General features: G+C 36.9%; 1 protein-coding gene across 3 annotated transcripts; it reads left to right on the top strand.

Annotated features, from left to right (window-relative positions):
* On the top strand, positions 1 to 27691 carry LOC118025594 (pyridine nucleotide-disulfide oxidoreductase domain-containing protein 1). Of its 3 annotated transcripts, XM_035028110.1 has the most exons (12): positions 2 to 166; positions 4719 to 4799; positions 10189 to 10308; positions 13268 to 13396; positions 15482 to 15555; positions 18425 to 18585; positions 21028 to 21119; positions 22137 to 22272; positions 23336 to 23448; positions 24032 to 24154; positions 26204 to 26341; positions 26843 to 27691. In XM_035028110.1, exons 1-12 carry the CDS (start codon positions 83 to 85, stop codon positions 27089 to 27091), a joined length of 1500 nt encoding a protein of 499 aa, XP_034884001.1. In that variant the 5' UTR covers positions 2 to 82; the 3' UTR covers positions 27092 to 27691. The 3 variants fall into 3 exon arrangements, with proteins under 3 accessions (XP_034884002.1, XP_034884001.1, XP_034884003.1); XM_035028111.1 differs by lacking the exon at positions 13268 to 13396 and having other exon boundaries at positions 1 to 166; positions 26843 to 27266; XM_035028112.1 differs by lacking the exons at positions 2 to 166; positions 4719 to 4799; positions 10189 to 10308; ... (1 more) ...; positions 15482 to 15555; positions 18425 to 18585 and adding an exon at positions 19546 to 19635 and having other exon boundaries at positions 21026 to 21119; positions 26843 to 27266.
* The last annotated feature ends 5 nt before the right edge of the window (positions 27692 to 27696 follow it).

Raw genomic sequence — 27696 nt, 5'->3', positions numbered from 1 at the left:
GCCTGTTTGACTTCCGCTCCCGGAGTATGAGCTCCTGCGGTTCGCCCACTGGTTGTCAGTAACGCACTAGGAGTTCGAGAGTATGGAGGCAGCGCGCCCTCCCTCGACGACGGGGAAGTTTGTGGTGGTCGGTGGTGGCATCGCGGGTGTCACCTGTGCTGAGCAGGTAGGCTGGCTTCCCCGACCCCGGAGGCGGCACCCTCCTGCCCTTCGCCCATGTCCCTCATTAGCCGCTTCCTTCCCCCCCTCCCCCCCGCACTCCTTGCTTTCAAATGTTAGAGACTGCGTGGTGGCCCTTGGACGAGGTTCTTAGTACCTGTCAAGCTTAGCCTTGGGCATAGGGAGGAGTGGGAGCAAGGTTTTGGGAGGGGAACCCCAAAGCTGACTGAACCAGACTCTGGTCCTAGTTATGTCAGAGCAGCAAAAGGCCGGGGCGCCTGGGTGGCACATTCGTTGGGCGTCTGCCTTCGGCTCAGGTCATGGTCCCAGGGTCCTGAGATCGAGCCCCGCTTCGGGCTCCCTGCTCTGCGGGAAGCCGCCTTCTCCCTCTCCACTCCCCCTGCTTGTGTTCCCTCTCCCTCTGTCAAATAAATTTTAAAAATCATAAACAGCAAGAGGGCTTAAAACTAATAGGTACTTGTTCAGAAAATTCAGCCCCCTTTCTTAATTAGCTGATGGAATTCAGCTTCCAGGTAAATGCCAGGTCCTTAGTTCATCGTTCATCGTAAATAACTGATAAACTCTTACGTTTTCTCCTACACTTTCTCCTATATTTCTATCCTATACAAGGTAGAAGAGATTTCATCTCTAGTAATGTTTTGTAAAACAACGAGCAAGTTATTAAATGTAGGTGGGGAGTGCTTTTCTGTTTCTAGTGAATAATCAGACCCCCCCACATACACTCTCTCTCTCTTTCTCTCTCTCTCTCTCTCCAAAAAGGACTAGATTATTTTGTTGTTATAAAGTAAGCAGAAGCAATTATTGAAGTCACAGAAGAAGTGCAAGAAATTCAAGAGTTGTTTTTTTTTTTTACAAACTTTTAATTTTTAGGTGTGTTTTTTCCATTTTTTCACCAAGTAAACACCTATGATCCAGGCATTGTACTAAGGGCTGATTAGTTATGTATAAACAAAGCATGCTACCTCCTTTTTTAAAACTCACGATCTAGTGGAAGAGACATGTAAATCAATCATTCCAATTTAGGGGTGCCTGTGGAGTTGGCAGGGTGTAAATTGGGGAGGGGGAGTCCTTTTGTCTCAGTATAGAAGATTGAGTAAAAGTTCACAAGGTAGACAAAAACCAGAGGGTGCTAAGGGAGGCAAGGATATAATCTCATGTGGAAGAGCATGGCATTACCTGAGAGCAGCAAAGCTCAAAGTAGGTGGTGTTTGGGGGAGGTGACCAGAGATGAAGGTAGGAAGGTTGGCAGAGACCAGATCGTAAAGGGTCATATAAGTCTTGATAAGAATTTAACAAGAACTTGCAGGTAGTAAGATGATTTGGAGTAGTGGCCTAATGTGGTCAAATGAAATATTTTGAGAGGTGATTTGTTCCAAAGTGTTTGGGGCAAGGGCAGCTGGTTAAAATGAGACTGGAAGGCCAATTGGAAGGTGAATTTAGTACTATAAAGAAATTTTGAGGGCCAGGTGTAGCAATGCAAACAAAGTGGGGAAAGAAATTACAGAATATACAAAGAAAAGAAAGGTGGAGAGATTGGTAATATTATCAAGTATTATAGAAAGTTCAAATAAGGTGATGTTAAAAAGAATCTGATGGGTTTTAAGGATGTATAGGTGAATTGAAGATGTTCTTTTTTTCCTTATTGAATTATTGACATTCAATATTGTCTTAGGTGTATGTCATAGTGATTGGATATACATTATGAAATGGGCACCTCAATAGGCATAATTACCCTCTGTCACTATACAAAGTTATTACAATATTATTGACTATATTCTCTATGGTGTACATTACATCCCTGCGACTTACTTATTTTATAACTGGAGGTTTGTTCCTTTTAATCCCTTAATATATTTTGCCCAACTCCCCTCCACCCCCAACCCCTTTCCACTCTGGTAATCAACAGTTTGTTTCCTGTATCTATGAGTCTCTTTTGCTTTGTTTGTTTTGTTGTTTAGTTTCCACAAATAAGTGAAATCATATAGTATTTGTCTTTCTCTGACTTATTTCACTTAATATAATATTCTCTGGGTCCATTCATATTGTCACAAAGGACAAGATTTCTTTTATAGCTGAATAATATTTCATTGAATATATTTATACCACATCTTTTTTATCTGTTCATCTATTAGTGGACAATTAGGTTGCTTCCCTATCTTGGCTGTTGTAAATAATGCTGCAGTGAACATAGGAGTGCATATATCTCTTTAAACTGGTGTTTCAGTTTTCTTCTCGTAAATACCTAGAAGTGGAATTGCTGAATCATATGGTAGTTCTATTTTTAATTTTTTGAGGAACCTCCATACTGTTTTCCATAGGCGATGCACTATTTTACATTCCCAACAACAGTGTACAATCTTTCCCTTTTTTCCACATCCTCAAGAACACTTGTTATTTCTTACCTTTTTGATAATAGCCAATTGGACAGTTGTGAGGTGATAGCTCATTGTGGTTTTGATTTGCATTTCCCTGATTAGTGACATTGAGCATGTTTTCATGTGTTTATTGGCCATCTGTATGTCTTCTTTGGAAAAATGTCAAGTTCTGCCCATTTTTAAATTTTTTTATATTAAGTTGTTTAATTTTTTATTGTATTTTTGATATTAACCCCAATTGGATATGTGACTAGCAAATATTGTCTCCCATTCAGTAGGTTGTCCTTTTGTTTTGTTGATGGTTTCCTTTTCTCTGCAAAAGCTTTTTAGTTTGATTTAATTTCATTTGTTTTAGCTTTTTAGCCTTTTGTTTTACCTTGCCTGAAGAAAATGGTTCAAAAAATATTGCTAAGATTGGTGTCAAAGAGCTTACTGCTTATGTTTTCTTCTAGGAGTTTTATGGTTTCAAGTCTTATATTCAAGTCTTTAATCCATTTTGAATTTATTTTTGTATACTGCGTAAGACAGTGGTCCAGTTTCATTCTTTGGCATGTAAGCTGTCCAGTTTTCCCAACATTATTTATGAAGAGACTTTTTTCCCCCATTGTGTATTCTTACCTCCTTTATCAGAGATTAATTGACCATCTATGTGTGGGCTTATATCTGGGCTTTCTGTTCCATTCCATCGATCTGTGTGTCCGTTTTTGTGCCAATGCCATACTGTTTTGATCACTACAGCTTTGTAGTAGGGGTTTGAAATCAGGGAGCATAATACCTCCAGCTTTGTTCTTTCTCAAGATTGCTTTGCTATTTGGGGTCTTCTGCAGTTCCACACAAATTTTAGAATTCTTCCTTCCAGTTCTGTGAAAAATGCCACTGGTATTTTGATGGGGATTGCATTGAATCTGTAGATTGCTTTGGGTAGTATGGACATTTTAACAATATTAAATTCATGAGCATGATAGATCTTTCCATTTATTTATGTCTTCCTAAATTTCTTTTGTCAGTGGCTTATAGTTTTCAGAATGTAGGTCTTTCACTTCTTTGCTTAAATTTATTCCTAGGTATTTTATTCTTTTTGATTCAGTTGTAAATGGGTTTATTTTCTTAATTCTCTTTCTGATAGCTCATTATTAGTGTATAGAAACTCGACCACTTTTTGTGCATCAATTTTGTATCCTGAAATTTTACTGAATTCGTTTGTTTATTCTGATAGTTTTTTGGCTGAATGTGCTCAGTTTTAATGGTGTAGTAGGGAAAGAAACAGAACTTGGTGGAGTTGAGGAACCAGAGTATGGTTTAAGAAAATTCTTTCAAGTGGCACCTGAGTGGCTCAGTTGGTTAAGCGTCTGCCTTCGGCTCAGGTCATGATCCCAGGAGAGCCCTGCATCAGGCTCCCTGCTCAGCAGGGAGCCTGCTTCTCCCTCTCCCTCTGTCTCCTGCCTTATGCTCTCACTCTCCCTCTGTCAAATAAATAAATAAAATCTTAAAAAAAAAATTCTTTGAAGTTTAAAGTGAGAGAAAGGTTGTATGTAGCCGGAGGAAAATCATGAAAAAAAGAGCAAGTTAAGCCTCTAAATTCTGTTGAAGCTACTACTAAAATGGTTTTGTTTTCCCAGAGTGTATACTGGTTGGGCATTTGGAAGAGGCAGAATAGCAATGCCAGAACACTTGGGAAAAGTCAGGCTAAGATTCTGAGTATTTATTAGTAAGGATTTGCTCTAATATAATCCTACGGCAGGGAAGTGAAAATATTATTTTAAAATAAATAGGAGTTTGTTTAACTGTTATTTAGGAAAATATTTTCTTCTCATTCTCTGCATGACAACTTTAAATTGGTATATAATGTAGTTTAAGTAAATAAGGAATACCTCTTTGTATCATTTTTCTTGTTCAGGAGGCTTTGTTAGTGTTTAGTGTAAATGTATTACTTGTTTTATCAGAATCAGAGTTGGACATTACTCACCACTACCCCATAAATAAGAAGACACAGAATAATGGAGACCTTTAGATGAGGAAAAGTGAGTTTATGGTTTCCTAGGTTAATAACATTATTAAAATTGCATTATCCCTGTCTCACCCTCCATGGCATATATATTAATACCTAAAGTACCTAAAGTTATTTATCATGTATTTTCTCCCAACTTTTTTTTTTTTAATAAGTTGGCTATTCAGTTTCCATCAGAAGATATTCTCCTGGTAACAGCTTCTCCTGTTATTAAAGCGGTTACAAATTTCAAGCAGGTAAGAACTTTTGTATAACTTTCTTAGTATTAATGTTTTTAAATTTCAGTAACTTGCCTAGTAGTGTAATTATAGTTTTTAAATGTTTAAAATGACAAATGTTCTTTTGATAGTCATTTTAAAATCAAAGCTCAAAGTTTAGAATTATTTTGAATACTGAAAGCACCCAAATGATGTTTAATTTCTAGACCTTTATTTTCTTCCCATCTTTTCCTCCCACTCAGAATTACTTTTCAGAAAATTTTAAAGTTCTTTTAAGGAAAAATGTTATACAAATATAAATATGAATACAAATATATTTGGATATCATTTTATATATATATATGTGTATATACACAGCTGTATGTATACAGTTGTATACAGTTGTGCGTGAATAAATGTGTGTTTGCAAATCAGAAAAGTGCTTCTTGGCCAAGTTTACACTTGCAAATAATTAATGTTTCAGATGTGTAATAAGCATCTCAGAACACTTTGTAGTTCCATGAATTTACATGACACACATCATAACATTACATTAGGAGTCTGAAATCATTTGGATCATAGTATCATAGAAGAGTGATCTCTAAACATTTTTAAAGTGGTACCTCACATCAAAAAAGTTTTGATTTATGTCCTAATATGTGTATATTTACATATTATAAATTATGCCTATACTGTAGTGCTATAATTATGTTATAATGCCTATGCAAAATAATTAAGTAAATCTTTTGTTCCCATACTTCGGTGAAGAATACTACCATAGTCTTTAATACAAGTTTTCCCTTACATCCTGATAATAAAATAAAACTTTCTCATGTTGTAAGCTGCTAAGACCAAGGGTAATTTAGTGTAATATGTTGCTTGTTTATAACCTACTTAGAGATACGTAAGATATCTTACTACCTAGGTACAGCCAAAGGACTTATGGGATTGAGAGAACCAGATAATAAATTATGGCTATTAATCTCATAAAAGAAAAAATATATATATTCAGTTATAGGCTAAGAGCACATACATAATACAAAGATGTATAGCTGGGTCTTATAAGTGTTTTTCCAGAAGACTGAATTTGGTGTAACTATTCCACAGTTGTAAGACTTGAGTTCAGTTTTGCTAATTTTGTAAATTTTGTACAATAGAAGAAAAAAAATCTTGGGTTCTAGGCCTAATTTATTTACCTAGCTGCATAGCCTTGGCAAATCTCTGTATCTCAGTTGCTTCACTTGTAATATTAAGATAATACCTTCCTTGCTTAGGAAGTACTAAGGTTGTATATGTTGGGAGTTTAAGACATACTAATATATGTGAAAGTACATTAGAGTAACAAATACTATGCAAATGTCAGTTCTTAAAATTCAGAAGTAGGAAATTGCATCCTTTTTATCATTTATTGAGCATTTATATTATATATCAACCAGTATGCTAGGTACCCAGTTACAGAGATTGAAAGTATAGAACATACACAAAAAATTACTATTGGTTATCTCTGGAGTCAGGGGACAGCAGTAATGGTGGGGTAGTGTGAGATTCAGAGAACGGTAAAGAGGCACATTTTATTTTATATTAGGTATTGTTTGTTTAATGTTAAAGGACATGTTTTTGTGGCTTCTGTAATTTCTAAAGAGAAAAAAGATTACTAATAATAACTCACATTACTTCTGGAGTATTTACTATGCACCAGACACTCTTCTAAATGTTTTAAATGTATTAATTTAATCCTTAAGTAACTCTATGAAGTAGATTCATATATTATCCCCACTTACAGATGAGGTAAATGAGTCACAGTGAGGTTGGGTAAATTTCTGAGATGTGTATAGATAGGTTTTGAATACAGGCCCTTTGGCTCTATAGCCCTCATGGTTAATGAGTAGCACTTTCTCAGAATAATTCCTTTCTATTGGGGCAACAAATCTACAAGACATAGTTATCATACAATATGGTAATTATACTGATAGTGACAAAAAAAATCAAAACTGAGGTCATATTGCAATATATGCATAATTATTTTTATAAATATATTATGAATGAGTGCCAAAGCCTGCCTTTGAGAATCCAGAAGGCTTTACATAGGAGGGTGCATTGAAACTGAGACTGAAAGAATAGTAGGTTTTCCCATGTCTGTAAGAGGTTTAGTAGAGGCAGGCATGTGCCAAAGTGCATGAAAGTATATTGCTATGTAATATGCTCTAACAGGTACCAATTCAGTGCTGCTGGAGTGTAAAGTGTGAGGTCGAACCAGTAGGCAGGGGCCAGACCATGATGGGCTTGTATGCTATGGTACGGAATTGTATTTTATCCAAATTTAGATGATGCCAAAGTTTTGGAGCATTTTCAGCAGGTGAGAACACTGAATTGGAGATAGAAATTTAGTATTCATCATCGTCTCGGTGTCAGCTGAGTCATACGCATGGGATGCAGTCTCCCAGGAAAAATACATACAGTGAAAGAGCCCAGCAGCAGTGTCCTGTGGAACACTGACATTTAAAGGAAGATCAGAGAGAACGGAAGACCTGAAAATGGCCAGCCTTATTAGTCTAGATTGAAGAGGAAAACTATGAAAAAGAAGTATCCCTGAAGCCATGGAAGGCAAACGTTTAATTAAGAGGAGTGGTCACAGGACGCCTGAGTGGCTCAGTCGGTTAAGCGTCTGCCTTCAGCTCGGGTCATGATCCCAGGGTCCTGGGATCGAGTCCCGCATTGGGCTCCCTGCTTCTCCCTCTGCCTGCAGCTCCCCCTGCTTGTGCACAATCTCTCTCTTTCTCCTCTGACAAATAAATAAAATAAAATCTTTATTTAAAAAAAAAAAAAAAGAGGAGTGGTCAAAGACGTCAGATCCAAGGGAATAGTCAGACAAGACAAGGACTCAAAAGTGCCCATATCTAGTAAATCATTGGTGACTTTGAGACAGTTTACACTATCTTCAGAAATTAGTAGGGGGTAACTCTAAAATGACAGTAACCATAAACTTTTCTCTTTTGAAATTTAGCTGCAAAGGGAAAAAAGATGGGGTGGCAGCAAATAGAGGACAAGAGGACTAGCATTAAGTTGAGTTTTAGTCTTTTAAGGTGGAAAACACTTTAGCATGTTTACCTGTTGAGATTAAGAAGCCAGTAGGAATGAAGATAAAGAAAAATAAGGAATACATAATAAAAGTCCTGAGGAGGTGAGAGATGATGGGATATAGAGCACAGATTACTGGATTCACCTTGAAAATAGAAATGGGTCAAGGAAGGCAGACTATAGCTGAGAAATGTATAGATGGTGGGAAAGAAGTAGTAAGAGTTCTTAGTAGTCTCTTTAAGCCTAGAGGTAAGGTGATTTGCTGGGAATGCAGAGGGTGGAATGTGTTTGTGAAACATTAGAATGATGAACTTTTGAAAAAATTACTGAGGGATGGAAGATGTTACTTGATGTTACTCTTCTCACTAAATTGACACTTGAGCCCCGATGGTATAAGAGCAATGGTGGCTAAACTGGGCTGGTGGTCATTGTATTCTTCACTGCACGCACTCAGTTAAATAAATTAGAGCCAGTAAAAAATGTTTTATTAAGTCCTGACTCATAAGTGTACGTGTTTTTAATACTCTGTATGATGAAATGGGTTGTAGGCATAAAGCACCTGTTCTACATACAGGAGTAGTGTTGTCTCAAGGAGAAGCAGTTCTGCTGTTGCTGAGTTGCAAGAGGAGCTAATTGCTCTTTTACGGACACCAGCTTTACTTGAAAGAACAACTGACACACTATCGTAATTCATATTTGGAAAATGAGTGAAGTGAGCCTGTCACTTCAAGGAACACAGGTGATAGTACTTGTTGGCAACAGGACAAAATTAGAGCTTTCCAGCCAGAATTAGAACTTTGGGAAACTCATTTCCTCACTGTGAGCCTCGTGGTACTTAAAGACGTTTCTGATGAGATTGTTGGTGATAATAATGTGATCTTTTGGTATTGTAGTGATATAAAATGTGTTAACATTGGGCAGATCTCCGTAACTTAGGGAACCACTGTTGTCCAGATGACGAATGTGATGTTACAAGATCCATTCAAAGTGCAGGATAGACCAGTGGATTTCACAGGAACAGAGGATGAAAAATTCTTTGATATGGTTTCAAATTCTCCATTGCAACTAATCTTTAAGAAATCACGCTTGTTAAGTTTTAGTGTAACGTCAAAGAAGAATATACATTCTCTGAAAAGGCTGCATATACGTCAACCAGATTAACATATTGTAATAGTTTGAATGGAGAAGCACATCTTCTATTAAGACCAGACCATTAAAGATATTTGCAAAAATGTGAAACAGTGCCATTCTTCTCACTTAATTTCTTTTGTTTTGGAAAAAAAAGTTATTTTTTATTAAAAGGATATTATATCTGTTTAACATGTTTTGGATTTATTATACTTCTTTTTTTTTTAAGATTTTATTTATTTATTTGACACAGAGAGAGTGAGCACAAGCAGGGAGAGTGGCAGGCAGAGGGAGAGGGAGAAGCAGACTCCCCACTGAGCAGGGAGTCTGACGTGGGGCTCGATCCCAGGACCTGAGATCATGACCTGAGCTGAAGGCAGACACTTAACCGACTGAGCCACCCAGGCACCCCGGATTTATTATACTTCTAATTAAATTAAATATTTTACATTTTTCTCAGTTTTCATATCTAATGTAGCAGATATCACTGGGTTTAACTCACATGGACAAAAGTTCTTCGGGGTCCTCAGTCATCTGTAAGTGTATAAAGGGGTCTTGAGACTAAAGAGTTTGAGAACCACTAGGGCCATGTAGTAGGATTTCCCAGTAGTATTTAGGGGGCACCTGAGGTCAAATGCCAGTCTGCAAGGTGTGGTCCTTCCACAGCAGACTGGGTATAGGACTGGAAAAAGCAGGCAGTTCAGTCTGTGGTGGGGGGTTTTCAGGGTAATTAATGGTTCAAGAAAAGAAGGCAAGAAAGTAAAAGTTTGGGCAAAACATGAAATGATCTACAGTGGAGTCATGGCTGCACAGGAAGAGAAGTGAGTCCAAGAGGATGCTCTGGGGTTTAGACAACAGGAAAGAGTCTAAAGGCTAGATCACAATAAAGTTGGCTAGTAAGTGGACAGAGAAAACTGTAAGGATAAGGGAATCAACAAGCTGTGGTAAAAGAATGCAGAAGTGAGTAGAGTCAGCCCTCATTTTCCAGGCTAGGAGACTAAGGCGCAGTGACCTGGCTGACTTGCCCGAGAGGTAGGACTAATATTTGAGTTCAAGTCTTAAAATGTGGAGTTAGCCCTCTTTACACTGTATATAGTGCAATTGGCCGACTTTGTTTTATGAATATGAAGTAGTGTATAAAAACAAATGAAAGTATTTTTATTATTTAAAATTTTTGAAATATTTTTTAAACATATATTTTTACCTTTCTGATCTAATACAGGTTTCTAAAGTATTGGAGGAGTTTGATGTTGAAGAGCAACCGAAAACCATGTTAGAAAATCGCTTTCCCAACATTAAGATTATAGAATCCGGGGTAAAACAACTAAAGAGTAAAGAACACGTAAGAGGATTTCTTTCTTTTTTTTTTTTTTAAGATTTTATTTGAGAGAGAGCGAGCGAGAAAGAGCATGAGTGGGGAAGGGAGGAGTGGGGAGAGGGAGAAGCAAGCTCCCCGAGGAGCAGGGAGCCCGATGTGGGACTCAATCCCAGGACTCCAGGATCATGACCTGAGCTGAAGGCAGATGCTTAACCGACTGAGCCACCTGGGCGCCCGAGGATTTCTTTCTTAATGTCAGCCCACTGTTCAATCTCGATGAGCTTTTGCCTGCTTTCTTTTGACCCCGTCTGTACCGCCACCACCACTAAGGTCCTTAGCATATAAAGTTTAGTGATTTATATTATTACTGGGAAAATTTATACTTGTTGTGAGTTTATTATGATTCTATAATTAGTTTGCGTTTTACGTTTTACATTTTACATGAGCATTAACACTTACAGTGTCTGCTGTGTTCTGGGCACCACGGTAAGTGCTGGGAGACAACAGGAATATTACAGTGAACCTGCCCTGGGAGCGCCCAGTGTCAGAGCGAATATACACATGCACACGTATAACTATAGGGACGTGAAAAGCACAGTCACTGAACTCTTATCTAAGCTCTGATATTAGAGATTTATGTGGACTTCACAGAGGGAGTAATATTTGAATGGGGTTTAAGTCTTAAAGAATTAAGAGTTCTTAATTAGGGGCATTGTAGCAAAAGGTGGCTTATTCAAAGGCCCATAGAAAAGGAAAGGGGCACATGGAAGAGTGACACTGTCAGAGGGACTGCAGTGGGGACAAGGAAAGAAGATTGGCAGACGAGGCCAAAGAAATAAGAGTGTGAAGAGCTGTTTACGTCATACCAAGAAATTTATTTTGTAATCAGTGGAGAAATGAAGAGATTTTAGGTGGAGGCAGGGTGATACCATGGATACTCTTTTAGGAAGGTAGATCTGACAGCAGTGTTGAGGATGAAGTGGGGTGGAGTGAGGGGCTGGTGGCCAGCAACCAAATCAGAAGGTGGTTGCAATCATCCAGAATGGTAGAAGGCCTGAACTAAGGGACAGTGTAGTGGAAAGAACGGCCCAGATATGAGTGAGATTTCTACTGTAAACGCAGCAGGACCCAGTAACCCACTGGACATGGGACTGAATAAGGCGGGCTCAGAAAAGGGTGTTGTCAGATGATCAGCAATATCCTCAGATGAGCTTCAGGCAAGATGGGAAGTGGAGTTTGCCATTGTTTCCCTAGAGCAGCTCTCATTTGTGAGTTCTCCCTTAGGGAGAAAACACACTTATAATACATTCAGAACACAAATAATTTGACAGGAAAAAATAAGTACTGAATTTTATGAGAAAAAAATCTGAATCCTAAAACCAGGATAAATTTCTAGTATTTAATATAACATCCATGTCAGTTAATTTGCAAATAGAAGTGTGCTCAAATGTGTACTAATTGTGAGGGAATTTATATTCGGGCATTTGAATAAATCAGAGTGCCGCCCATTGCCATGTTGAAGTGTCCTAAATGAGATCATGTCTGCATTATCTGTCCTTTATATTCTTTAATGAATTAGAGATTATGTGTTTTATCTTCATGTCTACTTCCAAAAATTTAACAGTAGCCAATGAAAAGAGTTCTTGTGTGTGTTTTTACAGTAGCTAAATGCAAATTATTTTTAGATTTGGTCAGGGTCTATAACTACTGTTTGCCAGATAAAATTCTAACCATATTATCTTCAGGAAGACTTGTGTAGAATTCCTGTATGCATTATACTGTGTGGAATTATTGGCTTTATGTTTTTGTTAAGCCGCTGAAAAGTTACAACGGGTAACAAATGTCTCAGTGGGTATCAAGTGCTACAGTTATGATTTGCCATGTTTTATAAATCAAACACATGGCACAGTGTTAAGCTCTAAACCACTCTTGACAAAGTCTGGCATCTCTCAGTCATATGTACTTATAGATATGTACCGTCTAAAGGCTACTACTTAGATGTAGGTTTTCATTCGATATTAAGGAACAAAAACAGTGGATCTCAAATATGTAGTTTTAGACTCAATGATGTCATTAAAAATTAATTTAAATCACTTTAAAGCCAGTACATGCTAGGATTTAAGGTTAACACATTTTTCATGTGAAAATACATGAAATATATATGAAAATATCCCCAAAGAGCATGCTTGCTGGTGAAGTGATTGTTATTTGTACTTAAGTATATAAATACTGTGTTTTTAGCACTTCTAATGTTTTTAGATGATGTACCCTCTCCTACCACACTGTACCCCCCCTGTACCCATACCACCTATTAAGGTCTGATACCATTAGAATTACTAGATCTTCCTACAGTAACTTCCACTGAGATCAGAAATATTCATTAAGGCCTGCCCCAGGTATAATACCAGAATGCTCAATTTTAAAATTTCTGAATGTTTAGTTTTTAACTTGAGGTCAGCATACCTCCCTGAATATTATGCGATTCCTTAAGTTTTATGCAAAATCTGGTGTGACTGTACCTTCTTTTCCCAGGGAAGAAAGACTAGTTTTCACAGATTCCCAGAATGGTTCATGGCCCTAAAATGATGGTGAATGACTGGACTGAATGCATTCTCATGTTTACTTTGATTTGCAGTTGCTGTAACAAAAGTATTGAGTGCCACCAAGAGGCAACCTTAATGTATTTTTTTGATTTCCTCTTACTGAATTTTTAATTTTTTTAAAATATTTTATTTATTTGAGAGAGAGAGTGAGTGAGCACGAGCAGGGGAGGAGCAGAGGGAGAGGGAGAAGCAGACTCCCCATTGAGCAGGGAGCCCGATGCGGGGCTCGATCCAGGGACCCAGGGATCATGACCTGAGCCAAAGGCAGACACTTAACTGACTGAGCCACCGAGGCGCCCCAAATTTTTGATTTAAAATGAAATTGTACCCATAGATGAATATGTTTCTCCTCTCCCCTTCCTTGCTCTGTGTTTTTACAGTGCATTTTAACAGGAGATGGCAGTCAGCATGTGTATAAGAAACTCTGTTTGTGTGCTGGAGCTAAACCAAAGTTGATATGTGAAGAAAATCCTTACGTATTAGGAATCCGTGATACAGACAGTGCTCAGGTAACATTTTGAGGTTGGTTCATGGGAAAGGAATGTGAATATTTCTTAGACTTTTCTATATTTGAATCAAAGTATTCCACTTACAATGTTAATTCCTAAATTATAGAAGAGGTTTGTTTTATGATCCATAAACCAGAAAGTAGTTATAATTTTATTGCCAGTTTCAGTTTGGCTTTGGTTGATAATTTTTGTTTTTTTAGTTCTTGCTGGTGTTCTGTGTTCTTTCCATTGTGCATTGTATCCCAGATACAACAACTAAGCTGAAGGTTATAACTTATACACACATTCATTACTGTACTTTGATTGGGAATATGTGATTTGCAATCTTGTTGATTGCAAAGTGAATGATCTTTTTCCAAAAAAGTAAAGCATATCCCAAACTTACTGAACGTACCCCTTAGCAAAGAAATTAATATTCAGAAGATCTTTGTAGTACAGAATCATGACAATCCCAGAACTGAAAAAATCATTTGGTTTATTGTTGTACTCAGGAGCTCTAATAAACTATCCCAATAAGGTGAAACTCTGTGGAACCTTCTACAACTTTTTCTGGTAATGGATTTCTGGGCTTCGGGGTTCAGTGACCCTTTTTGCCAAGAAGCCCTTCCTGGTTTCTGATCATAATATTCTGTCTTACCTCAAGCTCACTGTTGTAGTTCTGTCCCATAGGGTGATAATTTTACATTTATTGATATTTTATATTCTTGAAAATTGATGTTTTCTTTCAGCCTGTTCTTAATAGGAATTTAGAGAAAACTAGAAAACTTAATTATAAATTATAACTTAATTATAATTGTAAACATTTCAGGTTCCTATTATCAAAGACTGAGTTCGTAAGTATGTTCCAGCTAGACCCTCTACATACATGACCTAACTGCTTATGATAATCCTGTGTGACAGTATTACTCCCATTTTACAAATAGGAAACTCTGATGGAGAAATTAAGTTTTTACCTATACCAAAGTAGTTATTAAGTCTATCAGAAGTACAATTTATTTTTATTTATTTATTTTTTTAAAGATTTTATTTATTTATTTGACAGAGAGAGACATAGAAAGAGAACACAATCAGAGGGGGAGTGGGAGAGGGAGAAGCAGGCTTCCTGCTGAGCAGGGAGCCCGATGTGGGGCTCGATCCCAGGACCCTGGGATCATGACCTGAGCCAAAGGCAGATGCTTAACGACTGAGCCACCCAGGCGCCCCCAGAAATACAATTTAAACTCATGCCACTTATCTCCATGTCCAGTGTTTTTAACAGATCTTTCTTAAATTATTTACTGTCCTCAGTGAAGGACAAACTAAAATTAACTTTTTTTTTTGTAGCATTTTAAACAAGTCAATTTCAGTAGTAAGCTCATTGTGAGCTTTTTTAGGGGGCAGAGGAGGAAGTGGTAGAGGCATCAATTAGTTGTCTTGTAATGATAAGAACGTAACATTTTTTTCTGATGTTAGACATTATTGTGCCTGCTCCTAACAGCTTTATTTACATTATCTTAATGCTTGCAGAGGCCTAATGAGATAGAGTCACTTCTTGTTTCCATTTATAGTTGAAGAACCAGAGGCACAGAGGGGTTAAGCAACTTGCCTAAGTTAATAACTGCAGGCAGTTACTAAACTCCTAGAACCAAGGACTCTTAACCACCAAGCTGTTGTGCTGCTCATTCATGCAAGTTTTGAGTGTTGGGTGACTCCAGGGAAAGTGTCAACTGAAGGACTAGACGAAAAGGAATAACCCTGTATATAGGATACAGACCATTGTCCTGTTAGTAAATTGATTTGATCAAGGAGTTAGGAATGTGTTAAACTAGAGGTCGTGCCGCTTGCTGGAATTCTGAACTACTCTAAATGTACTGACCTAAAAGGCAAGGAAAATCAGCAGAGGCATTGCTATGAAGACAGCTTGGGTGAAACAGAGAGCATTTGTAATATTGGGAGGGTGCATCCTGGCAGAGTGGGAAAGAGATTTATTTTGTTCCTTTGTAAATCAGATAAAATTTCTACATTTTAAGAATATTATCACTGAAGCTTCTTGCTTCAAGTTTTGCCCACTATTTACAGAACACTCTCCTTTTCTTTTTAATACAGGAATTTCAGAAACAGCTTACTAAAGCACAAAGAATAATGATCATAGGGAATGGCGGCATTGCACTTGAACTGGTGTAAGTATATATTTTAAATCCTATTTAAACACTGCTCTGTGATTCCTGTGATTATTGGCAGACTAGAAACATCTTGGTATTCTGAAATTCAAAGATAAATGTAATTGGTTTTCATATATATTCAAGGAAAATGTCCACTTTATATTTTTGGCTTTCATGGAATTCATAGTTGTAGAAATGTCATTGCCAAACATGAGTTTAGGGAATGTTTTCTGTCTCAAGGGGTCACACACAGGTGACTGGAGAGGTGTGACCCATAGAGGTGTTTGGTAAGCATGGACTATCTTGAAAAACAATTTAAATGTGCACAGTTTTAGAGATTTCTAGTCACAGCCCCCACCACTTTTTATTGTTTATACCCATCCTGCTTCACTCATTTATATAGGTACCTGTCTGTCCCATGACTCCCTATTTCAAGATCTGTGGTACTCTCAGCTCTTGGTTTTTTGGAAGTTGGAAAACGGTGAACACATAAATTAATATAAAATACTATCTTAAGATGATATTTCAAGTTCAGAGAACATTGAGGAATCAATTTCCTGCTATGGTCTACAGAGCATAGATTGTCTTTGTGATTTTATCTTCCAACGGATGGCTGACATGGAATAGTCTGGACATTTTCAGGCCAGAAAGTTGAGCCCAACTACAAAGAGGACAAATTTGTATCAAAATGATGAGTTTGCCAAAGCCCTGTCCATTCTAACTCTTGGACTAGGTTTTTGCTCCTTTTCGGACAGGGTGGTAGATCCCAGTGGAAGCTTATAAGAGTTCCTAAATTGCCTGAGTACTAGGGGCCGGCAGTCATTCTTATAATTATGAAGTTTGTGGCACTATGGAGAACTGCAGAGAAAAACAAACAAAAACTGGACAAGTCAAAACCAAATGGGCAAGAGAAAGGAGGACACACATGACAAATTTTCTCCAGTAGCGATCACCGAAAGTATAACTTAATACTATTATTCTTTACATTGGAAAATTTTCCTACATTCAGAAATCTTCATAGTCTTAGAACATTTAATCCTATTCCTCATTTTCTTTAGGTTGGAGATACACTATATAATTCAATAAAACTCCTAAAGAAAGGCCGCATATAATGCTGTTATCTCAGCTTAGGTCCACTGATGATCAGGTGTTTGTCATCTCAGGAGAAATGACACACACAAACCCTTTCTGCTCTTCAATAGCCCTCATGTTCCCCCAAGGCAAATGCTCATTTTCTTCAGTGTATTTTTCTTCTTTACTTAGTGTAGGTTAATCCTTTCCTTTTTAAAAGGACTTTTTTAAAAAAAAAAAAATAATTTCACAAAACCGTATTTCACTGTTTGTTTTTTTAAGAGTGGTTTTAAAAATGAAAGTAGTTCCGCTATGTGTGAGGATACCTGTGTGGTGATGCATCTTGCTGAGGGCATAGTTCATAGGCTGAGGGGAGTACAGGGTGTCCTGTGAGGTAGGGCATGTACAGGAGTTCTCATGGTTACTTATTACGGTGGCCTACTAGTCAAGCGTCAGTATTTTAAGCTATACTGATATGCATCATACTGTTACATTACTTAAAAATTTTTAAAAAATGGTAGAGGAATTTCTAATTTATAACCGCAAAAGAAAGTATTTCATAATAATGATGTGCCTATATGTAAATTAAGATATGAAATTTATTACTGAATGTATATTCTACCTTCTGCTCATCAGCAATCCTATATGACCTGAGCAGGATAAAATAGAATATTCTCCAAAGAATGTGAAATTTAGTAACTATAAATATTTGTTTCTGCCATAGGGGAGCAGGAAAAATAAAGGCTCATTAGATGGGGCAGGGGGATCCTTGACCATATTGTCAGAAAGCATGAACATCAGGTGACCTGAAGTCAGATGTACACTAAACCTTCTTTTTTGTATCATCTACTTATTGATTAGTTTGAAAAGTCCACATGTTATGTTATAGCATCTGTGACATAAAGATGGTGATACTTTGACCATAAGTCAGCATTAATAGTTCTTAGTACACGATACTCTTAGTATCACTACAGGTTCAAAGAAAATCCTAGTATAGTTAGGATGACCGTATATCCTGTTTGTCTAGGATTGTCCCAGTTCATCAGTTGTACCAAAACAAGTATTAATAGCAGAAAAATCTAATGGACTTCAGGGACTTGGTGAAATGAATACTAAGCAAACCACATTCTCGGTGACCAAACCTAGAGATAAAACTGTGCAGGAGCTCCGGCCTCCTCATGAGTGGTGTTGGCCTGTATATACCACGACCATTTCTTTTTCCTTGATTTTTCTGTGAACCGGATCTTTCTTTGGCTGAATGGCTTGGAAATTTCTGAGGCAAAGGGAGAGGACTGCAGAGTAGTGGTTCCTTTATAACAGAATTAAAGTTTTAGTTGATAACTCTTATTCTCTCCTTTTTCTATCTCCTTCCATAATGTTGTGCTTTGAGTACACAAAATACTTGTTACCAAAGAAGTGAGGTATTTTCAGTATTATAACTGTATACCATCCATCCATCCATTATTGATTACACTATACCCTCATCAAAAAAGCACTGCTCATTTATGGAACCCTGGGGAACATTCATACAATAACTATGTTGGGGAAATTGAACACTTAAGAGGTGATGCTCACTGTAATGAAATTTTACCTGATACTCAGTTACATATGTTTGTCATTTTTATGTTCTTTCAATAAACTGGTTAAATTTCTTTTATTACTTATTCTACTTTAACTGTTGATCCTGATGGAGTATTACATTGCTCCTTATAATCATTCTTGCTCAGTTTGTTGTAAAATAATTGTTATTTGCAAATACAGAGATTTCTATTCAGACTTTCAGAATTGCTCTGAGTAACTTTAATATTCCTTTTAGGTATGAAATTGAAGGTTGTGAAATCATTTGGGCCATTAAAGATAAAGCTATTGGGAATACTTTCTTCGATGCAGGAGCAGCAGAATTCTTGACTTCAAAGCTCATTGCTGAAAAACCAGAGGCTAGAATTGCACATAAAAGAACTAGGTATACAACTGAAGGTAAATACAGCATCTTTTTCATGAATTCACTGATGAAACTGTTTAACTTTTTAGCCATATAGAATAAGGCTATAAGAACATTGAGCAAAATATAGTTGAGAGATAGAAATATAGATAATATTTATTTCTATATCTTATGACTTAGATTTTCCAGGATTTTTTTAAATGACAAATATGTATAATTAATACTGGAAATTTAAAGTGAATTAAATGAACCAGCCCATCTGCATCTTTGCAAACAGATGATACAACTGGACAGGAGCTAAGATAATTTTACAAAAAATGCAATGAATTAAAAAAGAAATACAGGGGCGCCTGGGTGGCTCAGTCAATAAGTATCTGCCTTTGGCTCAGGTCATGATCTCAGGGTCCTGGGATAGAGCCTTGCATCGGGGCTCCCTGCTCAGCGGGGAGCCTGCTTCTCCTTCTCCCTTTCCCCCTCCCCTCAGCTTGTGTGTGTGTGTGTGTGTGCACACGCACGCGCGCGCTCTCTCTCTCTAGCAAATAAATAAAATCTTTAGAAAAAATACAACAAACCTAGTTTTTTAAGAGCTTTTTTTTAAACTTTTGGCTTACATAGTTCGAAAAGAATTCTGTAAGTCTTGAGGGTGCTAAAAATTGACAAAATGTTTAAAAACAGAATGGCTAATTTTTTTACTGAATTGTAACAGACTACAGTATATTAGTTTCAGGTGTACAACAGTAGTGATTCAGTATTTTTATACATTATGACTTGGTCCACTCAGTAGGTTTAGTTACCCTGTCACTGTGCAAACTTGTTACAGTACCATTGACTATATTTCCTGTGCTGTATTTTACAGCCCATGACTTATTTATAACTGGAAGTTTGTACTTCTTACTACTTTACTCTTCACCTATTTTGCCTGCGCACCAGTGCCTCCCCTGTGGCAACCACCAGTTCTCTATATCTGAGCCTGTTTCTGCTTTGTTTATTTTGTTGTTTTAAAATATATTTTATAAAATATAATAATAAAAATAATAAAAACCAGAGGCTAGAATTGCACATAAAAGAACTAGGTATACAACTGAATAATAAAAATATTTTTCCTAGTTTAACTTGCATGTGTTTATTTAAAACAATTTTACTGAAGTATAGTTAACATACAGTGTTATATTAGTTTCAGGTGTACAATAAAATGATTCAACAATTCTATACATTTCTCAGTGTTCCTCATGGTAAGTATACTCTTAATCCCCTATATTTCATCCATACCCCCATCCACCTCCCCTCTGGCAACCATTTAAAGAGTCCGGTTTTTGGTTTGTCTCTTTATTGTTTATTTTGTTTCTTAAATTCCACATATGAGTGAAATCATATGGCATTTGTCTTTGTCTTTGACTTATTTCACTTAGCGTTATACCCTCTAGGTTCATCCATGTTGTTGCACATAGCAAGCTCTCATCCTTTTTTATGGCTGAGTAATACTCCATCGCACATATACCCCACATCTTCTTTATCCATTTGTCAGTTGATGGACACTTGGGATTGCTTCCATATTTTGCTTGTTGTAAATAATGCTGTAGTTAACATAGGGCTACACATATCTTTTCAAATTAGTGTTTTTGTTTTCTTTGGATTTTTGAGGAAACTCCATACTGTTTTTTACAGTGGCTGTACCAATTTGCATTCCCACCAACAGTGCATGAGGGAACTTATTTCTCCACATTTTCACCAAGACTCGTTATTTCTTGTCTTTTTTTGATTCTAGCCATTCTACAAGTGTAAGGTGATACCTCATAGTGGTTTTGATTTGCACTTCTCTGATGATTAGTGATGTTGAGCATCTTGTCATGTCCCTGTTAGCCAGCTGTATGTCTCTGGAAACCTGTCTGTTCGGGTCCTCTGCCCATTTTTTATTTTGGTTGTATTTTCGTTACAAAGTTGTAGGAGTTTTTGGGTTTTTTTTAAAGATTTTATTTATTTTTTGACAGAGACACAGTGAGAGAGGGAACACAAGCAAGGGGAGTGGGAGAGGGAGAAGCAGGCTTCCCACGGAGCAAGGAGCCCAATGCGGGGCTCGATCCCAGGACCCTGGGATCATGACCAGAGCCAAAGGTAGACACCCAACGACGACTGAGCCACCCAGGCGCCCCTGTAGGAGTTCTTTATGTATTTTGGATATCAACCTTTTATCAGATCTTACCCTTCATATTAACATACATTTGGGGATATATATATATAACATCCCCAAAACACGCTGTGTTTATACTCAACACTTGGTTGAAGGATTATCCATTTTATAGCTCTATATCACAAAATAATTAAAATAATAAAGTAATACAGGTAACTTAGTTCAGTCATGCTGTATATATGTACGTATGAGAATCATAACATTGTCTAAAAGCTTGAGAACACAAGTACACATCTCTGCCTGGCAGTTTTTAGGTCATTTGAATTTTGAGTTGAGTTTATCTCTTCAGGAAGAAAACAAACCAAAACTGGTGCTGGTAATATGGGCAGTGCCTTGGGACCTGATTGGCATGAAGGCTTGAATCTTAAAGGTACAAAAGAGGTATGTGTTCATATACTAATTAAACCTAAGATGCAATTTTAAATTCTTAAACCATTCGTTAAAGACTGGTCACAAATAAGTCAAACTGCTAGGTCACTTTACTTAAAATCCAAAGTGCTAGGACAGACAGGACCAATGGCACTTGGCCCGATTCCTTACCACAGGTGAGTATTCATTCATCTAAAACTGATTCGTGCCCTTCTTTTTAGTTCCCCAGGCAGAGAGATTTCCAGGCTCGGACTACAGTGAATATAACTGTCCTATTTTAATCTTTTCTCAAAGGTCACTTCACATGCATTATAATATTTTGAAGATTATTAGATGAATTCTAAATAAAATACATATTTAACACCCTAATTGGATAAACAGATGACTTGTTTTTACTCATTTTATTTATTAGATATTTATTTTTAAATAGTTAAAAGGCTGTGATATTTAAATACTGTAAGAGGCATACATGGAGTCATTATTGTGTATGATTTCTTTTCAGCCTTGGGTAGTTTGGAGAGGAGCTGGCTTCATGGCATATCTAATTTTTGTGATAGAAATTACACAAAATCACTTCTTCCTGCATCTTCAGATCCAAAGATTAATAGTATTTTTAACCTGAGAACTTCAGCAGTTTGGTTCACTAAACATTATCTCCTTTGTACTTGGCACTTTACTAAGGTTCTCGGATATCACAGTAAGTCGGCATGGACTTGCCCTCAAGAGGTTTTTATAGTCTCTAGCAGTGTAATTTTTTAACAACTATATTTGTGATTATCACTGAGGCTTATACTTAAAACCATGCCCTGCCAGTGCAACTGGTTGTTTTCTTAGGTTCTGAATGGATTTCTGCTCACTCCCTTCACACACACAAATTGAGAGGCTTACTTTGGGGCACCCAGTGTGTTTCCATTTATATTAAAAGAATTATTTTTTCTGTATGTTTCTATAAGTGTATTGTAATTTTTTATAATCATTAGCAACCTAAGTCGTTTTTTGGGAATTGTATGGTGACCAGTATTTCTTTAGTTTTCTCATAAGATTCATATTGAAACTATGTGTGAAGTAAAGAAAATCTACCTTCAGGAAGAATTTACAATTTCTAAGAAAAAGTCCTTGCCTTTTCCCAGAGACCATTCTAATCAGTCAGTGACAACTGATAAAGGTAAGTAATAAAATAAGGAAAAAAATACAATAACCAGTAATTTAAAAGGAAAAAACCTTACTTAATCTTACTATATTAAAAAACTTTAATTTCCATATGAAATTTGAACATAAAAAGTAAAAATGAAACAATTACTTAATAACGTAAGTCATTTTGTTTTCATTACTTAGTCTTCAAGTTTCCTAATAGTTTGTATTCAGCTTTACATTTTACATGGGGCTCCTGGTGCTTTGACCACCAGAATTCTGTGCGTCAATCAGAATATCTTGCAGATCAAAACAGTTATCAACTAAAAAAACTTTGATACTCTCAGAAGATGAAGTGACTTCCCCAAAATCAAACAAATTGAAAATCTATAAATTTGGAATTAAGAAACAGATCTAATCCCTATTTCACACTTCCTGTGAGAACTAGCATATAAGACATTCCATGGTCTTTGAATTCTTTGAATCTTTCCATGGGAAAAGGTAGTGTTAGAGTTGGAATATGAATAGTAAGGGAAAACACTGAAGAGTAGTCTATTTGGACTAAATTCTCAGTGGAGTATAGTAGCTTAATAGTTTTAAAGAATTTATAAAGTGATTGTCAGTTTAAAATCATTTTGTTGGAAGTTCTTTGTCTAAATTTGAAGGAAAAATGTTTAGAATGCCGTAATTTTGTAACTGTACTGAAAACAAGGAGATAGTGCTGATTGCATTATAATTGTTTAAGCAGATGTGCCTTGTAAAATTATTAAGGGGTACATTTTTTTTTATTTTTTTTTTAAAGATTTTATTTATTTATTTGAGACCGAGAGAATGAGACAGACAGAGAGCACATGAGAGGGGGGAGGGTCAGAGGGAGCCCGATGCGGGACTCGATCCCGGGACTCCAGGATCATGACCTGAGCCGAAGGCAGTCGCTTAACCAACTGAGCCACCCAGGCGCCCTTAAGGGGTACATTTTAAAGTCCTCTCCTGCTTTTTTCTTTCACTGTTTGTTCTAGGCATTATATTCACATAATGCTAATGACAGCTGGTGATTACATTTGAGAGTGAAGGTGGTTTGTTTGTTTGTTTTAAAGAGGTATGGCCTGTATATGTGGAATTGACTAATGAAAAGATATACGGCTGTGATTTCATTGTCAGTGCTACAGGAGTTACACCAAATACAGAACCTTTCCTCTGTGGCAACAATGTAAGGTGAACTATTTTGTCCTGCTATGAATATTTTTAAAGTAGTATGAGATTTCTAATTCTCAAGCATAAATAACTATTCATTGTTTTAGTGTAAAACTGTAACTTAAGGAAGTTGAAAACAATTTAGTTTACATTCATGTTTTATTTACAGTATTTCGTATTGCCTAAAGTCCTTAAGCAGTAAACGTCCCAGCGTAAGTGTCTTCATAAATAGGACATAATGCACAATTCATTTGTCTAAAGGTTGATGATTCTACTAGAGAAACTATCTTGTATTTTCTGCCTTTTAGCATTTGAAGCTCAGAAAACTGAGGAATATTGTAATTACGAGTGGGGTAGTCCCACGGTTACTGAGTATTCTTAATGTTGAAAGTCGAAGAATTTTTTAGCTGGGCTGTCCTAGTAGGATTTTGATTCTCTGGAAATTCAGCTGAGTTGTCTAAACTTGGCAGCTGTTTTTTACTCTCTCACCGAAGATCAGCATACCGAGGTGTAAAAATTTGACTTGTTCTTTTACTTTAGAACAGAAAAGACGTCTTTCATTTTTCTTCCCACATACGCTTATCAGGAACCCTGTTTAGTTTGATCTAGGAGAAGACGGAGGCCTGAAGGTGGATGCTCACATGCACACGTCTCTTTCTGATGTCTATGCTGCGGGTGACATGTGCACCGCGTCCTGGAGGCCCAGCCCGGTGTGGCAGCAGGTAAGCCGGCATACCCCATCACACCTTGTATCAGATTCCATCTGACGGTAAAGGAGTGAGTCACTACCAGCAAATCCAAATTTCTGGTTTTCCCACTTTGCTACTTTAAGTAGGAGACTATCCTAGACATTTAAAAAAAAAAAAGAATGTTTCCCTTTTGGTAAGTTATTATATAGTGATGGAACACACTGGTATGTCTTGTCTTACCAGCACTGTCCAGTGGAACTCTGTGATGACAGAAACGTTCTATACGTTTGCAGTGTCCAGTCAGGTAGTCACCAGCCTACATGTCTCTGTTGGCACTTAAGATGTGCTGAGTGAGACCGAGGAACTGAATTTTATTTACATTTAGGTTTAAATAGCTCCCTGTGTCTAGTGGCTACCAGACTAGACAGAGCAGCTTTAGATGAATAAATAACATCCTGAGGTATAAACCGTATAGATGATGACCCCTTGCGATCCTGATGACCCAGTTCTGTCTCTGTGGGAATTATGACTGAAAAAATTCCCTCAAGCGACCATTCTTCCTCAGCCGCACAACTCCGTCCAACTGGATGTCTGTGTCCTCCTGCCCTCACGGTGCTGCCCGCCTCCTCACGGTGGAGCAGAAATCCTTGAGGAAGATATTCAGACCTCAGCCATAGGCGAGGTGGTCTTAGGAGGAGTAGAGACACAGGTAGATGTTACAGATAAAAGAACCAGGCAACACTTGCTGAAAGACTAGCTCCACAGGTAGAGATTCTCCTTCAGATTAACTGTGGAGTGTGAAGTAGCGGAAGGGCCAGATGCATCCTAAGAGGCACCTTCAATACTTCATTTTTACAGAGATAATAGTCATAGGAAGAGTGCTTTTGGCCTGTTTCTAAAGTGCTAGCTTCTTTTCAGTTTTTTTCTGTAATCATTCTGTGGCATATATGTCTTCAACTCTCAGGAATTGGCATTTGTGGGATTTTTTTGAACACTTTAAACCCTCTAAGAGGATAAATTATATCCTTATTATGTCATACTCTGCTACAGGCAATATCCGAAAACAAAATTGTTCTGAGTGAATCTAATAGACCTCATGTCTTAATTTGTAGAAGCAATAAGTACACTAATTAGTTTTACATGATCCAAGACCCAAACTGGAGGGACTCAGAGGCTGGTAGACATTAATAATGGTCCAGCAGTGTAACACTGCCGGCCGCCTCCATTAGCCGTTCTTGAGTGTTGTGCTCAGTTTGCTCTGCTCCCTTCCCACAGACCCCCTTTCACTTCATCAAACCGATCTTGTTTATACACAGGAGACGGAATTAAAAAGTCTATCCATTCTACTAGAAATGATTGGGGTATTTTTGCACAAAAAAAGGACATTAGTTACAGGGGTGTAGGTTAGCTTATTTCTCTCAATAGCCATGGAATAGATGATGGTGTACATTTGTTTCAGGTGAAGAAGTTAAGGCTGTTAATAAAATAAATATGTAGAAGAGTCAATGTCTTGACTTTCACAGCCAGTGTTCTATCAGGGATTTCTAAAACTTTGTAGAAATAAACATACAGTAAAGGAGAAATTAATGTAAGGGAAGAATTTAAAATTCCCAGCATCAGTTGCTGAAATCTGATAAGATTTCCTGAGGCTGGACAACCAACTAATATATTGATTTAGCACCACAATCTAAGGATTAGGAAGAGGAATGAATTTTTCAGTGATAATTTGTCATCTCTACTTCTGATGATGAACTTACTCTGAAAAAAGAGACTGGTTAATTAGTAGTATTCTTACCTGGTATACCCTGAAATGTTGTATTTATATGTAATCGTTTATTGAAACATACAGATTTGGTATCATCCTTTAATTTTAAAGGCAGTAATATCAAATAGCAAAATCAAGTTTGGTTAGTGTGGATTGGTAACTGCTTCTATGGCAAAGACAATCGAACTAGTCCTCTAGCTTGCTAGATCTAGCCAATCTCAAGGACTGTCAACAGTGAACCCCTTTAAGAAATTTTGTAAGGTATTGTTAAAGTAGAACAATGAAAACTTTTATGTCATAACATTTTTTTCTTTCAGATGAGGCTGTGGACGCAGGCTAGACAGATGGGATGGTATGCAGCAAAGTGCATGGCTGCAGCTAGTTTAGGAGAATCTACTGACATGGACTTCAGCTTTGAACTTTTTGCTCATGTAACAAAATTTTTTAACTATAAGGTAAGATAGATAAGCAAATTAGTGCCTTTTTCTGCTTGTTAGTCTTATAAATAAAACCATGTAAATAATTATTATTTTACAAAATTTCTTGGAAATCAGTACCTGGTATTATTGCTGGTCTTAATTCCTAATCATTACCTACCTTCCTGTGCTATACTGTTTCATAGTTAAGGGGGGAAAGTCTCTTCTAGGCTTATTTCCTGTTTGAGTACATTTTGAGATGCATTCTTGCTTTGTGGGGGGAACCAATAGCTGTCATACTCAGGGATGAACCCAGTGGGATGAACCCAGTGCTTTGCCTCGCATATTCTTCATGACTCTAAGCTGATGCAGTCCAGATCCTAGATATTTTTAATGTTCAGAGATTGTGGTGGTGTCATCTGTACAACAAATGCAGTGCCACTCATTTTTGTGAGTAGATTTCTAGAGTAACAACATAGTATAACTGCATATAGTGTTTCCTTTTTGGTACTAGAATCATGTTTTTATCCCCACCTATAGGTTGTATTGCTGGGAAAATACAACGCACAGGGCTTAGGCTCAGATCATGAATTAATGCTGAGATGTACCAAAGGACAAGAGTACGTCAAAGTTGTCATGCAGAATGGGCGAATGATGGGAGCTGTCTTAATTGGTGAAACTGACTTAGAAGAAACATTTGAAAACTTAATTTTAAATCAGACCGATCTTTCATCATATGGAGAAGATCTGCTAGATCCAAATATTGATTTAGAAGATTATTTTGACTAAAAAAAGGCATTTCAAGAACTACAGAAAGTTCCAAATAACACAAAGTCACAATAAGGTAAATGCACTGATTAAATGAAGAATACAGAAATGATAATGATTTCAGTGGGAAAATATATGTAAATTATTTGAACTTTACAACACAAAACTGACCACTTATGTAAATGTAAGGATTTAAGTTACTCATTTCTGATTTAGCTAAGTTGTTATCTACTTAGCCAACAACTTGGTCTGGCATGCCAGAGTCATTCTGATTGTGAAATCTCAGAGACGGTTATGGTTTCAGATTTATATTAATACCTTATTGTGTTTATGTTTGGATTCTGCAGGTGTTATGAGCTGAAATAACTCCCTGTCTGTAATAAGCCTTTGTAAAATATTCCATATGATAACTTCGCTATCAAATGTTGGTTATATGAAAAGAAAATAAACATATCAAGGCATAAGAGTTTAAGATAATTTTTGATGTGAAATACTCAAGTTCAAATAACTGACAGTATGAAATGAGAAGTCCAGTACTTCAGAGATAAGTTCCATATGTATAAAATATTAATAAAATTGTCTTAAACTGTTTTCTTGGAAAATAAACACCTATCTCATGCATCATC

Source organism: Mirounga leonina, unplaced genomic scaffold (genome assembly GCF_011800145.1).
Source record: "Mirounga leonina isolate KUSES-001 unplaced genomic scaffold, KU_Mleo_1.0 Mir_201, whole genome shotgun sequence".
Taxonomy (NCBI): domain Eukaryota; kingdom Metazoa; phylum Chordata; class Mammalia; order Carnivora; family Phocidae; genus Mirounga; species Mirounga leonina.
Note: the sequence above shows the minus strand (reverse complement) of the source record. Positions and strands in the feature narration are given on the sequence as shown.